This window comes from Oenanthe melanoleuca, chromosome 13 (genome assembly GCF_029582105.1).
Source record: "Oenanthe melanoleuca isolate GR-GAL-2019-014 chromosome 13, OMel1.0, whole genome shotgun sequence".
NCBI lineage: Eukaryota > Metazoa > Chordata > Aves > Passeriformes > Muscicapidae > Oenanthe > Oenanthe melanoleuca.
Window position 1 is genome coordinate 4,871,542 of NC_079347.1, and position 14,196 is coordinate 4,885,737.

Sequence of the window (14,196 nt, forward strand, 5' to 3'; positions counted from 1 at the left end):
AGGAAGGGCTGGAGGTGACACTGGGGGACAGGTGGGGATGGGGCACAGCTTGGGCGGGATCGGCTCGGAGGCATTTTTAACCTCGGCGATCCCGGAATTCTCTTGTTCATCCCCGTGTCCGTGGATCAGCACATTCCCCTCAGCCCCAGCCCCGCCACGTCCCCTCAGCCCCTATCCCTCAGCCCCGGTCCCGCCACGTCCCCTCAGCCTCAGCCCCGGTCCCTCAGCCCCGGCTCCTCAGCCCGGTCCCGCCACGTCCCCGCAGCCCCGGTCCCTCAGCCCCGGTCCCGCCACGTCCCCGCAGCCCCGATCCCTCAGTCCCGATCCCTCAGCCCCGATCCCTCAGCCCGGCCCCGCCACGTCCCCGCAGCCCCGATCCCTCAGCCCCGATCCCTCAGCCCCGGTCCCTCAGCCCCGATCGCTCAGCCCCGATCGCTCAGACCCGATCCCTCAGACCCGATCCCTCAGACCCGATCCCTCAGACCCGATCCCGCCACGTCCCCGCAGCCCCGATCCCTCAGCCCGGTCCCTCAGCCCGGTCCCTCAGCCCGGTCCCGCCACGTCCCCGCAGCCCCGATCCCTCAGCCCCGATCCCTCAGCCCCGATCGCTCAGACCCGATCCCTCAGACCCGATCCCTCAGCCCGGTCCCTCAGCCCGGTCCCGCCACGTCCCCGCAGCCCCGGTCCCTCAGCCCCGGTCCCTCAGCCCGGTCCCGCCACGTCCCCGCAGCCCCGCCCGCCTCCCGCCGCCCGCAGGGGGCGCCCGCGCGCCCCGGCCCTGCCCGGCCAAGATGGCGGCGGCGGCCGCGGCCGTGCCGCTGCGGGTTTGTCACCAAGAGATCGTCAAGTTCGACCTGGAGATCAAGGCGGCCGTGCAGGTACCGCCGCCAGCCCCGGGACACCCCGGCACGGCCGCGGGGCGAGCCGGGCCCGAGCTGACCGCGCCGTTGTGTTCCAGGACATCCGGGACTGCCCGGGGCCGCTGAGCGCCCTCACGGAGCTCAATGCCGCCGTGAAGGAGAAGTTCCGGCAGCTGCGCGGCCGCATCCAGGTGAGAGGCCCTGAGGGGCTGCTGAGGCTCCGAGCTGTGCTCCCGGCCCACCGGCTGTGCTTTGGGGTTCGGGCTGTGCTTTGAGGGGTGCCGGCCCGGAGCTGTGGGTTCCTGCCGGAGTTTAGAGTGCTCTGAGCGCGTTTTGGCCTTGGGTTTAGGGATCCCGGCTGTGATTTGGTGACTCGCAGCCCTGAACTGGGGGTTTATCAGATAAACCTGCTCCGAACACGCTCCCCGGCCGGGGCTGTGCGAGGTGCGGGTCGGTGAGGTTCTGGTGTTTGTGCTCTCCGCCAAAGGAGCTGGAGCAGATGGCCAAGGAGCAGGACAAGGAGTCGGAGAAACAAGCCTTGCTGCGGGAGGTGGAGAACCACAAGAAGCAAATGCTCAGGTGGGTCTGGCAGCCGCTGCTGCCCCTAATCCGCTGTAACCAGAGATGGGCTGACTGTGGTGCAGCGTCTCTCAGGGTCTCGTTTGGAAGGACAGACACTGACACGTGTTTTGCCCTAGACCAAGAGGTCAGGGACAGAAAGGTACAACTCCCTTCTCCTGCCCTGACTTCCTAACTCTGCTCTGTCCCTTTGAGTACTTGAGCTCAAAGGAGGTGGTTTAGGAGTCTGTTATTTAACAACTGGCAGAGTTTTCTTCTTCCCTTGCTTCATAAATACTACACTGAGAAGTGGGAGTGTCAGGGTAGAATTTTATTTGTTGTGGGTAGGAATTAAAGGAGAGTGAGGGGGTGAGGGAGTTGTAAAGGGACTCAGCCTGGAGAAATGGAGGCTCAGGGGGGACCTTGTGGCTCTACACAACTCCCTGACAGGTGGGCATTAAGGAGGAGAGGGGATGGCCTCAGGCTGGGCCAAGTGAGGCTCAGGGTGGACAGCAGCAGGAATTTCCCCATGGAAAGGGTGCTCAGGGATTGGAACTGCCCAGGGAGGTTTGGATCCCCATCCCTGGAGGTGGCACTGTGTGCTGTGGGGACAAGGTGAGGATTTGGCACAGCTTGGACTTGATGATCTTGGGAGTGTTTTCCAGCCCAAATATTTAATGGATTCTGAGGGTCCTTGCATGGACAGACGGTGCCCAGTTACAGTGGTGGTTGCTTTATGAAAATTGTCTGTGCTTGCAGGGTGTTCCCATCACATTACAACACTCTGCTCTTGTGATTTCAGCAACCAAGCAGCCTGGAGAAAGGCAAATCTGGCCTGCAAAATTGCTATTGACAACTCTGAGAAAGATCAGCTGCTGCAGGGAAGAGATGTCTTAAGACAAAGGTATTGGACTGTCCCACTGTACTGTGGGATTTAAACAGTGTCTCCTGTATTCACTCATTTTAAATGGAAGTGACATATTTTTAAGTTATTTAAGTATATCAAGTGTAGTTTTTCTTTTTGAGTGCATTTCCCTTTTGTAGAGATTTGGGCTGTTAAGGTTTGTGGTGAATTCAGGTTTTGTTGGCATTGGCATGTCTAAGCAGAAAAGGGGATAAATTAACCTTCATAGTTTTACATATTGTCCTTTACATTAATTCCAGATAGGTTCTGAACAAGAACTGGATCATTTTCCAATTATCCAAGTTATTTTCACATACAGAACTGGATGTGAGTGTGTGCAGGCTGTGTATTGAAAGCAACAGCTGGGATACTCAGCTATCAGGATAATAAACTCAGGATAATAAAATGGGTTTGTGTTGGTGCTCCCATAGCAGCTCATGGAGTAACACAGTCCTGGGTGAACAAGTGGTGAAATACAGGCCCCTGTGGGATTCTGGGCTGTTGCTTGGGATCAGGACTTTCATATTTAGTGATTATTTTTTATTGTTTAATTAAAATAATCTGAATTTCTCTTGCAGTGAAAACCAGTTGTTTTTCTTTTATACACTGCAGAGATGTTTAGTGCCAAGTACTATTTTAATTTCCCTATCAACAGTATTTTCCCAGAGTATCCAAAAGAATAATTTTGCTCCTTCCTGCTTTTTATTTTTTTCCCTTTTCAGGAAGACCACAAAGGAAAGTCTGGCAGAGAGTGCAAGCAACATCACAGAGAGTCTGATGGGCATCAGCAGGATGATGTCCCAGCAGGTGCAGCAGAGCGAGGAGACCGTGCAGACCTTGGGTACAGCTGGGTTTGGGCAGGGCTGGGGAGGTGGGGGCACCTTTGGTCAGCTCTGTCAGCAGAGTAGGAGAGTGTGCTACAGTGATGGTCAGCAGAGCTCCTCTAACAGCTGGACATAAACAGGAAATATCAGTGTGCTTTGTGTGGGGCTTCTGTTTGTTGGAGTTTCTGTTTCATGATCATGAGAAGGAAGAGGGGTCAGGATGAGGTTTAGTCTCTTGTAAAAGCAGTGTGAGCTCACACAGTGCCCACAGTGTGTTTGGTGTTACTCTGTGCCACTGTCCTGGCATGGATTTGGGAATGCAGAGGGACACAAGCATGGATACAAGTCCCTGCACAGAGGAAGGAGTGTCTGGGGAGCTGCTTCCAGCCAGGCTGCAGCTGGGATGGCTGAGACACTGAGATCAAGTGCCTTGAACCCAAGGTCACTTGCTCTGTCAGCAGTGCATCAGGGACTGTGAAACCAAGATTTCATCCAGTTCCTTGGCTTTGACTCCTAAAACAATAAATCAAGTGACCTGTCAGAACTGGTGATTCATGGAGCATTTAGAAGTTGCTGCCTGGGCCTCTTCCTAGCTGTGCTTTTGGGCAGGAGGGAACTTTAAAGACAAGGATGAATAACACAAGTTTGCCCTCCTTGCTTTCTGCCCCATGAGGGTGGCAGCTGGGCACAGTTTGTTGCTGCAGGAGTAGCATGTTCCTTGTCCCAGTAAAAGGACAGTTTGGCAGGCACTTCCATTTCTGAATGAACAGCACTTGGAATCCATCAAGGGAAGAACTACCAAAGGTCATTTACAACACCCAGCTGCAAATTCTGAGTTAGTAGTGGGAATTCCTGTTTCCTGAGCATTCCCTGGGATGCAGTGAGTGCTCGAGGCTGTGGAGCAGGGAAGCTACTTTGTCATTAGCTCTGGGAAACAAAGTTGTCTGTTTTCAGTTCACAAAATATCTCTTGAAATGGGATGGAACAAAGTGTTTTGCAAAATAATTGTAGACCTATTTCTGTTTTTGTGAACCAGACAATGCTGGATTTGACCTTTCTGTGAGCAAGCAGGGCAGTGTAGATTGATGCACTGTCCTACAGGCTGTGCTTTCTGTAAAGCAGAAAGGGATTCCAGGGCTTTTGCTTTCATTTAGCAGTTTGAAGGAGGCTGAGAAGTTTGGGACGTGTGTTTGTTTTCTTACACACTTCTAGTTAACCTTTCTCATATTTATTAGGCAAAAAATTGCTATATGTGTCAAAAATTACTATTAAAAACTGTTTGAGCTGAATAATTCTGCAAGCCCATTTGAATCACACTGATTTACTGCTGGGGCTTGGGGGAACACTCGAGTGGTGCAATTAATACATTCCAATAGTGCCCTGTTCTGCTGCTGCTGGTGATTTCTCTCTCTAGCACCGTCCCTGTTTCACTTTGCTTCCAGCAGGACTGACTGAAAAACCTGAACTAGATTTGACCTGCTAACCCAAAAATTCAAAATTCAGGAGCTTTAGTAGGATCTCTAAGCTTTTCAGTGCTTTGATTTCACCTTGCACTTTTCCTCAGCACATCAGCACCCCTGAGCTGTGAGAACTCTGTGTGTCTCTCACCCACAAACCAGCCTGACCCAGAAAGATCCCTCAGGCACTGTTACCACATCTCATCCTCACACACTTTACTGTGTGTATTTTTGAAGCACTGATAAATTCTTTTTTTTCTGTTCTTCTTTAATTTCAGCCAATTCTTCCAGAACCATCCTGGAAGCAAATGAGGAATTCAAGTCCATGTCTGGGACCATCCAGCTGGGGAGGAAGCTGATCACCAAGTACAACCGCCGGGAGCTGACGGACAAGCTGCTCATCTTCCTGGCCCTCGCCCTCTTCCTGGCCACAGTGCTCTACATCCTCAAAAAGAGACTCTTCCCATTTTTGTAAAAACCCAGCAATCACTGAACTATTAAAAAAAAATAATCAGAGATGGTTGATAACGGTGGGGCTTTTAAATGGAATAATAAAGGGATGTTGCAATAGCTGGAGGAGCATTAGAGGAGGCAGGAATTGGTGCTGTTCCCACAGAGCTTGTGAGCTGCCTCAGAAGAGATTGATAGATCATGCTGTGGAAAGAAGAAATGCCAATTTGCCAGTGGGTTTGGGGAATCAAACACTTGGGGCACTGGGCAATCAAAGGTGCCAGTCTAAACTTTCAACCTCTCACTGATTTTTGCCTTGAATTAAGTTTTGTCCTTGGCTTGGACTGGAAGCTGCTCTAACATCTGTGTGTAAGATGCTGAGAGTAAGAGGAAGGATGGAAGAGAAAAACTCTCACATTCCATTAATAAAATATTTATTGTATACTCATGTCAACAGAGTTTTGCTTAAAACAAAGTCTGATGGCTTGAAAAAGCCTTTCAGTGTAAAAATTCTGCTTTTTCTTCAGCAGCAGTGGTTGCTTATGGAATGTCTTTCTGGGAGTATAAAAGCCTGGCTCTGTCCCTCTGGCCTTGGGAGCAAAAATGGCAACTCCATTTGTTCCTATGAGTTCACACAATAGATAAGAAAATTAGATTGGCAATCTGTTAAAAGTCTGTCTCCTCCTTTTCTTGATATAATTTCAGTTCATGCTTTATCTTTGCAAAATTAGTGATAAGGTGTGGATTTCGAATTTGGTTTTACTCTGTTTTGTGGCCCTGGAACAGACTGGACAGAATGGATGTCATTTTCCAGATTGTTCATTCCTTGTATTTCAGGGCTGTTCTTCCTCACAGCCTTTCCTGAGATACAGAATTGCACCAAGAATGAAATAAATTGATGTGCATATTTGGGGTTTGAATGAGAGAAATTACTCAGCTTCAAAAATCTAATATTTGTAAATAAACTCTTAATTTATGGAGAGACAATTAGAGACAAAGGAAAAAACAGCAAGAACTATTGGATTTTTTGGGAAAGAGGAGAAATTCCAGAATGTAGCAGGTTGCTCTGCAGCACTTGGTACTTAAATCATTTCTTTCCATAGCCAGGAATAATCCAGGCTCCTGATGGGCCACAAGAAATAATCAGACCCCAATTCTCTTTGGGGTGAGAAGGGTGCAGCAGGAGGTGCCCTGGGGCAGGGCACAGCTGCTGGTGATGCCCTGGTCCCTCCTGGCACCGTTGGATGCCCCAATCAGCCCTGATTGTGCCCAGCTGGGGCTGCCTGGGTGGTGCCCACACACCCTCCCTGCAGGCTCACTCTGTGTCTGCCCTGCTCCTGCCCACAGGCTCTGCTCCTGCTGCAGCAAAGGTAGGACTTGGTTTCTCTTTTTTTAGATAAGTGATTAGGAGCAGTGTTTTTGGGAAGAGGAATTGGTTGTGCCTGACTTTTTGTTGTCTGATCCAGAGAACGTGGAAAGTTGTGCCTGGGCAGTTTTTCTGTGTCTGCAGAGGGTTCTGTATTTGCACTCAGGATGTTGTGTCTCATGGTCTTGCTGCTTTGTGCCCAAGGTTTTGTTGTGATGGGTAAAAAATGGTATTGTTCAGGTTTTTTGAAAGGGAGCAGCGTTTTCTTAGGTGTTGGCCTTGCCCAGTGCAGCAGAGCCATCAGGGATGGTGAGAAGGGATTTGCTTCTGCATTTTTGGTCTTGGGTTTGACTTGGGGGCCAAGGGCTGGAGCCCTTCTGAGACCAGGGACTCCAGGAGTAAAAAAAAAAAAAAAAGAAATGCTTGGGAAGAAAGAGTCCTCTGGAGGAATGTTCAGGTCTGTGCTGGAGGGCTCATACACATGTGAAAGCAATTACTCCTGTTACTCCTGGGCTATTCCTCCCCAAAAAGCAGCAGGTACCAGGTGCCCTCCCTACAAGCAGAGGGTGTGATTTAGTGTCACAAAACAGTTGCACTAAAAGTATTCTTCCTTTGCAGAACACCACTTTAAAAGAAGGAGTAAGGAACCACTAGGAGCTTGCTGTGGAGTTGTGGGGCTGAGAGAGGCAGCTGGCAGCAATCAAGTAGCTGTGGGTTAATGAACTCCTGCTCATTAACTGTGTCCTGCAGTTAGGGGGCTGCAGCCACTGAAGGGGCTGGGGGTGTTTGGCTGTGCAGCTGGAGCCACTTAGGGGTGAGCATGGGGCAGCTCTGATGCCTCAGCACATTTAGAGTTTGGAACTTTGAGCTTTGTGGTGAATGCAAGGTCCTGCTGTGGAGTCCAACCCACTGAGAGCAATTAGCTTTGTCTGAGCACCTGTGGAACAAGGGAAAATGCCTGGAAGTTGCCCCTTGCAGTGTCAGGAGCCAGGCAGTGCTGTTGGATATTTGGCTGTGTTGTGGATCTATTCCTGGTCTCCATTCCCACGTGCCTGTGGTGGGAAGCCTTGGGCAGGAGCAGGTGCCTGCCAGGTGTCCATTATACCCTGAAATCTGCAGCATGAGGGTCACTTCCAGAGTGTTCAGCCAGGTCTGTTTCATTGGAAAGTTGCCTTTTAGTGGCTGCAATAAACATGAACCTGAGGAGAATTGGAAACTTAACATACACTGTGAATGTGCTAAGGGAGACTGCCTTGATTTGACTCATTATTATTATTTTATTACTGATTGCGGTGTTATCAAATACAGAAATATTGCAGGATAACTCTGGGAAAACAAATGAAAGGGGTAATACTGTTTATTCCCTCTAAGAATCAAGGAAAAATGGAGATTGCATTTGAAATTGTGCTTTTGAAATGCTTTCCCCATAACTGGCTTTACCAAAATGGAAAGGTGAATTCATAGCTTGGAGGTTTCTAAAAATGTCTCTGCCAAATGTGCGTGGCTGCTGTCACATGCCAAGTGGCCCAGAGCAAGCCAGGCAAGTCAGGCTGGAATCTTTGGGGGCTGAGAATATCCAGGGGACATGTGCATACTTGTCTGCAAATGTATGGGGCTCTCCTTTGGAAAAAAGGGGGATGGAAATCAGCTTTGATGTTCTGTTTGTAACGGTGTGATTCTTGCAGAAGAGAATCTGAAGCATATTTTTCCCTAGAGGTGTTGTCTTGGTGATTGTACATTGCTGTAAAGCCCTTTCTGGCACTGAGTGAGTGTTTGTTGTGTTTTCTTCCCACAAAGGTGAGAATTGTTCTGCAAACAGGCTGCAGGTGCTTTATACCACAACCAGCTGCCACATCCAGGCTCTTAAATCATGCTGCTGCTATCAAAAGCTGTGGACTGGCTGAGGCTATTGAATAAACACTACTTTATTACCTGCTAGCTTATATAAAGTAGTACAAACTCTGTGCCACGAAGGGAATGATAGCCCTGTCCAGTTGAGGTTTGGTTTTCTCTCATGAGCCTGTGGTGAAGACTCTGTGCCAGTTATTTTGGGTGATGGATTGAGAGAGGTGGTGGCTCACTGTACCTGTGCCTTGAAGTTTTGATCCTCTCCCACATAAGGAGAGCTGCAGCCTGAGGGATTGGGATCTTTATTAACTTAATGGAGTTTAGACCCTGGCCCTTCATGTGTTCAGTCAGATCTCCACTTGGGTTGGCACCTCCAGGCGTTTCCTTGGGTCCTGAAATGCTGAGTGACTCCTTGCAAAACCACTAAAAATAATTGGTTGGCTCAGCTGGTCAGAGCCTGGTGCTGATGACCGGGCCATTTACTCAAGAGTTGGACTTGATGATCCCTGTGTGCCCTTTCCAACTCTGAACATTCTGTGACTCGAATTGAGAAGCGAATCTGGTGAAGGTCATGCAGCCCTGTTGGGTTCTGCGGGGCTGGCAGTGACCCTGGGGGACAATGACCCTCCTGTGAATGCACAGCCTGCTGTCACACCTTGCCGCTCCTCTGACCGCTTCCACTCGTGCATCCTTTTATTTTTACCTCTCAACATGAGGCTGATCGGCACCATCGCGACATCAGAGCCGCTCCCGCATCCCGCTTATCGTGCGGGGCCGGGGCTGCGCCGGGCGGGCTCTGCCCCGCTCGGGGTGTCGGGGGCGGCATGAAAGGAAAATGCCACTCGCTGCTCCGAGCCTGGCCCGCAGATAAAGCCGCGTGTGTCCCCGGGGGCCCCGATAAGCGCCCAGAGGGCAGGCGGGGAGAGCGGCTCCGCGGGCATCAGCGCACACCCGCGCCTGGAGATAGAGCCGCGTATATATAGAACCACATGAAAGCTTCGCGCTTTCCTCTTTTCAACAGCGGCAGGGCTGAGTGGCACGTCCAGGGACGCTTTGGGACCTGACCCCGCCGGGGTCTGGGCTCGCTGTCCCCCCAGTTCTTCAGTTCGCGTCGGCCCGCGGGGATGGGATGTGAAACCCAAACCCGCGCAGAGCGCTGCTCTGCCGCGCTGATAAAGCCTCAAAGAGCGGGCAGGGCCGGCTCCCTGTCCCTTTATCTTCAAAATGGACAGCGGGACAAAATTTTCCTGTTGGGGTTATTGGCTTTTCGTAGGTGTCACCCAAGCACTGAGCGGTTTTTGCCGCTGCTGATGGGCGATAACTCTGTCAGAGGCATCTGGGTGCTGACATTATGGCCAGCCAGCCTGAAAGGAAGATAAGATTTTTCTATATTGAGTAAGTCTATTGATCCGGTCGGCCTCCTGTCCTGTGTCTGATGATAACTTGATGTTTCCAAGAGGAACAAGCCTCCCCCTGGCTCAGTATATTCATGGAAATACTGTATATACATATTAAAAACCATAACTTGCTATTTCAAATATAAGCAAGCCTTCCCCTGATCTGTATGTTGACAGACATATAACACATTATATATTTATATATATCAATGCAGTGTCTTTTGGATTAAATAATGAAGGATTAATTTCTCAGCCATGTTCTTAAAAGATGCTGCTTTCACTGCTTCTCATTTGGATATTCCTAGCAGCACTTGCAATTTCTTCATCGTATTATTTCCCTTTGTGTAAATGTCAGAGATGCTGTTTGAAAGTAACTACAGTAAAAATTAAAAGAGTTTAATGCCAGTGGCTCCTGGCTTTCACTGACTGGCTTGTGGCAGTAACCTGCTTATTCAAAACCAACAAATAAGATTTTTTTCTATTGAGGAAAAAAACACAAAACAGCAGTTCTCTTTATCTGTAGATTTGTTTAGAATAGTTTTGTCTTTGGTAATTGTAGCCTTTGACCCAAACTTTGTTCTGATCTTTCACAGACGTAATGGTAAATAACTTTGTAAGCAATAAATAAGGTAATGTTCGTGCTGAGAGACAGCAATGGGAATTTACATTCTCATTTCTGAAAGTTAATTCATTTTTGTGAAGATGTGGGTTTGCATTTAGGTTTTGCATATCTCAACAAGAGCTTCCTGGTCTTATCACCTTGTCAAAAAAAAAAAAAAGTGTCTGTCAGAGGATTCCAGAAAACACAGTGAGGAAATGCCAGTGGAGAAAGCCTCACTCCTCACAACAAACAGTAAATATAGAAGGAGAAAAACCTTTTATGCCCAGCACTGAACTGCAGATGAAACCTTTCCCTCTGCCCCTGCAAGAGGGGAATGGCAGCAGAGCTATTTTGGTGGATTAAAGCCAGGAGATAGCAGCGGCTCTCTGCGCTCGGCGGCTCTGCCGCAGTGAGCGCCCGTGTGTTGTTAATTCGAGTATCTCAACCTCATTCCTGGGAGGTTCCTCGGCCCTGACCCCGCGGGAGAAGCTCCTGTGGGCGAGCAGAGCCCGGGGGTCCCTCGGAACGTGTCCCTCACCCCCGGCACTGCTGGTGACAAATGACATTTTCTGTGCCTTTGTAGCCCGGGGCACAAGATGTGACGTTTGCATCCAAGATCAATTATTTTTAACTGAAGAATGATAGCCCTGCGTCTGAATTATCTCAGGGCTTAATTCACATCAGTTAAAGCTTTTCAAAGGCTTATTAAAATTCCTTAAGTGTGTCCAGCTTATCAGCAGTTGAGTGTCGATGGCATTATACAAATGCTGCTATTGGAAATAACTGTGAAGTATTGTTTGGCCATATTATTCTCATATGTATATTTTGTGCCTGGGGCTATTAATACTACTTAGTACTTACATGATTCCTTTCATCTGGTGATCCCAGGGAGGCAAGGACTGCTCTGCCCCTTCTAAATACGGGAAAACTCTCACATCCAGCAGCTGTGCCCCAGGCTTGGGTTTAACATTTTCACTGGATCCTGCCAGGTTTTAACAGGACTTTGTTAATTTGTGCTGCTGCACCTTGTCTGGTGTGGGCAGCTCCTGTGCCAAGGCACCTATGGTGCTGGAAAACGTGTGTGGATCAGTGTGGAAAATGTGTAAATCTATTTAAAATGGCAGGAGGAAGGAGGTGATCTGAGCAGAGCAGAAATCAGAGCAGCAACCCCTGTTATTATGGGGCAAAGGAAAGTCTGAGAGGAGCATGGAAGGGTGTTTGGAGTGGAGGAGGGTTTGTCACTCTGAGAGTCCCCATGCTGGCAGAAAATCCGAGCACAGAGCTGGATCACACTGGGGCAGGGACAGTCTCTGAGGAGCTGAGGATATTCCTGTGCCAAACCCTGGCAGTGGTGAGGGAGCAAAAATCCTGTTTGTTGTATAAATGTGATGCCTTTGCTGGCATCTGATAAAGATGTGGGAGGATGGGATGGGTTGTTGTTGTGCATTAATATCCAGTCAGAAACCCTTGGGATTAATTTGCAAGGTTTTCGGGTTTTTTCCTTCTTTTCTTTTTCCCCCTACTATAATTTAACTCATTTCAGGCAGTGATGGAAGTTTAGATTTTATTGTCATCTGTACTTACTCCACACTGAGCTTCTGTCTGGAGAAGCAGTTTGAGGAGCTGATCATTTATTGCAGGAACCACTAGGTAGCACTGTGAAATAAAGTTCTGCAGCACATCCTGCTTCCCTGAACAAAGACCTGCCAATTCCAGCGTGGCTGGGCTCCATATGGAATAAAGACAGCTAGGGTGGGTTTAAAACTTCTCCAGGCTTGGATTCAGTCAGGTGTGGGAGAAATGAAGCTGTCAGGGCAGGGTTAGACTGGATTTTAGGATAAGGTTCTTCACTCACAGTGCCCTGACCATCCTCTGGGGAAGAACCATCTCCTAAAATCCAGCCTAACCCTCCCCTGACAGCTCCAGACATTCCCTTGGGTCCTGTCTCTGCTCACCAGAGAGGAAATGCAAGGCACTGACTTTATCTTGATTTAATATGTTAAATGGTGATTTTTCTAAAGGAATAGAATCAGGTAAAAATTTGGTTTTGATCATTAACTTGTTTCCATTTAAACTACTTCAGTCTTTGACTTATTAATCCCCCAAAATTACTCAAATGAGGTAACTTGTCAGGATTATTTTGTAACTTTTGGGCTTCAGCAAGCTAGCAGGTTATCCTTGTGCTTTTTAACTCTGCTCCACAGTGAGTGCACAACACCCAAGCTGCAGAGCAGTCTGTGCCCATTTCTATTTCAATTCCCAGCAGCCAACGTGTGTTCCTGCAGCAGCCCCATATCGCTGCTTTTTAAAATTAGCCCTGGCTTTGGCTGCTGGAGGGAGAGGGGACATGATAAAGGGATTGAGCATCACGCTCTGCCAGAGCTGCTGGGCTTAAATCATCCAGTTACAGGAACCCTGAGCTGCTCTGCTGGAAAGATCTGCCTGGTCCCTGCTCCAGGGGTCACAGGGGTGTGTTGGTCACTGTCAGACTTTGGGGAACTTCAGGGCTGCCTGAAGAGCTGGAAATTCAGAGGAGGGGATTCTTTTTATGTGTCTGCTGTGGCTGTACCTGATGCAAGGGGATTTGTGCCTGCAAAATCAAGGGACTGGGTGAGATGGTCCCTTCCAACTGAGTTATCCCATTCTAAAATTATTCTAGAAGGACATGGAATTGTTGGAGCGAGTCCAGAGGAGGCCACGAGGTTGATAAGGGGGCTGGAGCACCTTCCCTTTGGGGACAGGCTGGGAGAGCTGGGAATGTTCAGCCTGGAGAAGAGAGGGGTGTGTGCAGACCCCTGAGCTCCTTCCAGGAGCTGAAGGGGAGAGGGAGTGTCAGGACAAGGAGGAATGGGCTCAAATTGAAAGCGGGGAGGTGTAGGTCAGGTATAAGGAGGAAATTCTTCCCTGTGAGGGTGGGCAGGGCTGGCACAGGTGCCCAGAGCAGCTGTGGCTGCCCCTGGATCCCTGGCAGTGCCCAAAGCCAGGCTGGACAGAGCTGGGAGCAGTCTGGGACAGTGGGAGGTGTCCCTGCCCATGGCAGGGGGTGGAATGGGATAATCTTTCAGCTCCCTTCCAACCCAAACCATTCTATGACTGTGCAAAAAAGCACTTTTTGAGGTGGATTTAATTCCCCACTATCAGGGAAATGACTGGAGAGTGCTGACCAAGGAGAGCAAGGTGTCTGTGCTGAGGCTGTCTCCAGTCCTGGGCAAGCCAAAACCCTCCCATCTTGGGCTAAAACAAAAAAAGCTTATTTTTCCTTGACAGGGGCTTGAATTGCTTGATGTTTCCACCTTTTTATAGGTTTGGCCACCCTGGCTTAGAGCAAAACAACGTTGTGGCCTCACCTGCTGCTCTGGGGGTGTCTGTTAACACTTGCTGGCGGCTGCTCTCCTTCATCTGGCTCCTTCTGCAACATCTGCAGGCCAGTTATGTGGGGTTTTCATCCCCTGAGGATTTATGGTGACCTCTCAGGGGCCTTCATCAGAGGATCAATACTCTCCTGACACCTGTAGATCAACATAAACTTGACCCTTGGTCTTGGCAGATCCATCAGCACAGAGCCCTTGCTGTGGAGCATCCCTGGGGTGGGAGGGGGTTTGGGAGGAAGGAGCACTGGGGGCACAGCAGAGCCCCTCCATCCCAAGGTCAAAAGTCAAAATGATAAAGGAAGGCCAAGCCTGTGGTACCCAGGCAGAAAATCAGGATAACTACGAGGGAGAAGCTCAGGGAAGGTCCAGCCAGGTCCCTGCAGGATAATTTTCCTCCCTGTGGAGGAAAAGCTCCGTGAAACTCCACATTCCCTGCAAGTGCTGCTCCCTCCTCGGGGCTGGTGATAAGGAGGGATCTGCTGCTTTAAAAAGCTGCTGCTTATCTTTAGCTCAGGGCAGCAAAAACCTTCTCTCTTTTGAAAAACCAGTTCCTCTCTGTG

General features: G+C 49.4%; 1 protein-coding gene across 1 annotated transcript; it reads left to right on the forward strand.

Moving 5' to 3' along the window:
- The first annotated feature begins 754 nt into the window (after positions 1–754).
- BNIP1 (BCL2 interacting protein 1) lies at positions 755–5,495 on the forward strand. Its single transcript, XM_056502523.1, has 6 exons — positions 755–878; positions 959–1,051; positions 1,348–1,439; positions 2,221–2,322; positions 3,045–3,163; positions 4,882–5,495. The coding sequence occupies exons 1-6, from the start codon at positions 792–794 to the stop codon at positions 5,076–5,078; spliced, it is 690 nt and encodes a 229-aa protein (XP_056358498.1). The 5' UTR covers positions 755–791; the 3' UTR covers positions 5,079–5,495.
- The last annotated feature ends 8,701 nt before the right edge of the window (positions 5,496–14,196 follow it).

What these genes read in the sequence shown, in the direction of transcription:
- BNIP1 (XM_056502523.1), top strand. Translation starts at nt 792, where the DNA reads ATGGCGGCGGCGGCCGCGGCCGTGCCGCTGCGGGTTTGTCACCAAGAG. An exon ending in AGATCAAGGCGGCCGTGCAG is followed by an intron (nt 879 to 958) that starts GTACCGCCGCCA and finishes GTTGTGTTCCAG; the next exon opens with GACATCCGGGACTGCCCGGG. An exon ending in GGAGACCGTGCAGACCTTGG is followed by an intron (nt 3,164 to 4,881) that starts GTACAGCTGGGT and finishes CTTTAATTTCAG; the next exon opens with CCAATTCTTCCAGAACCATC.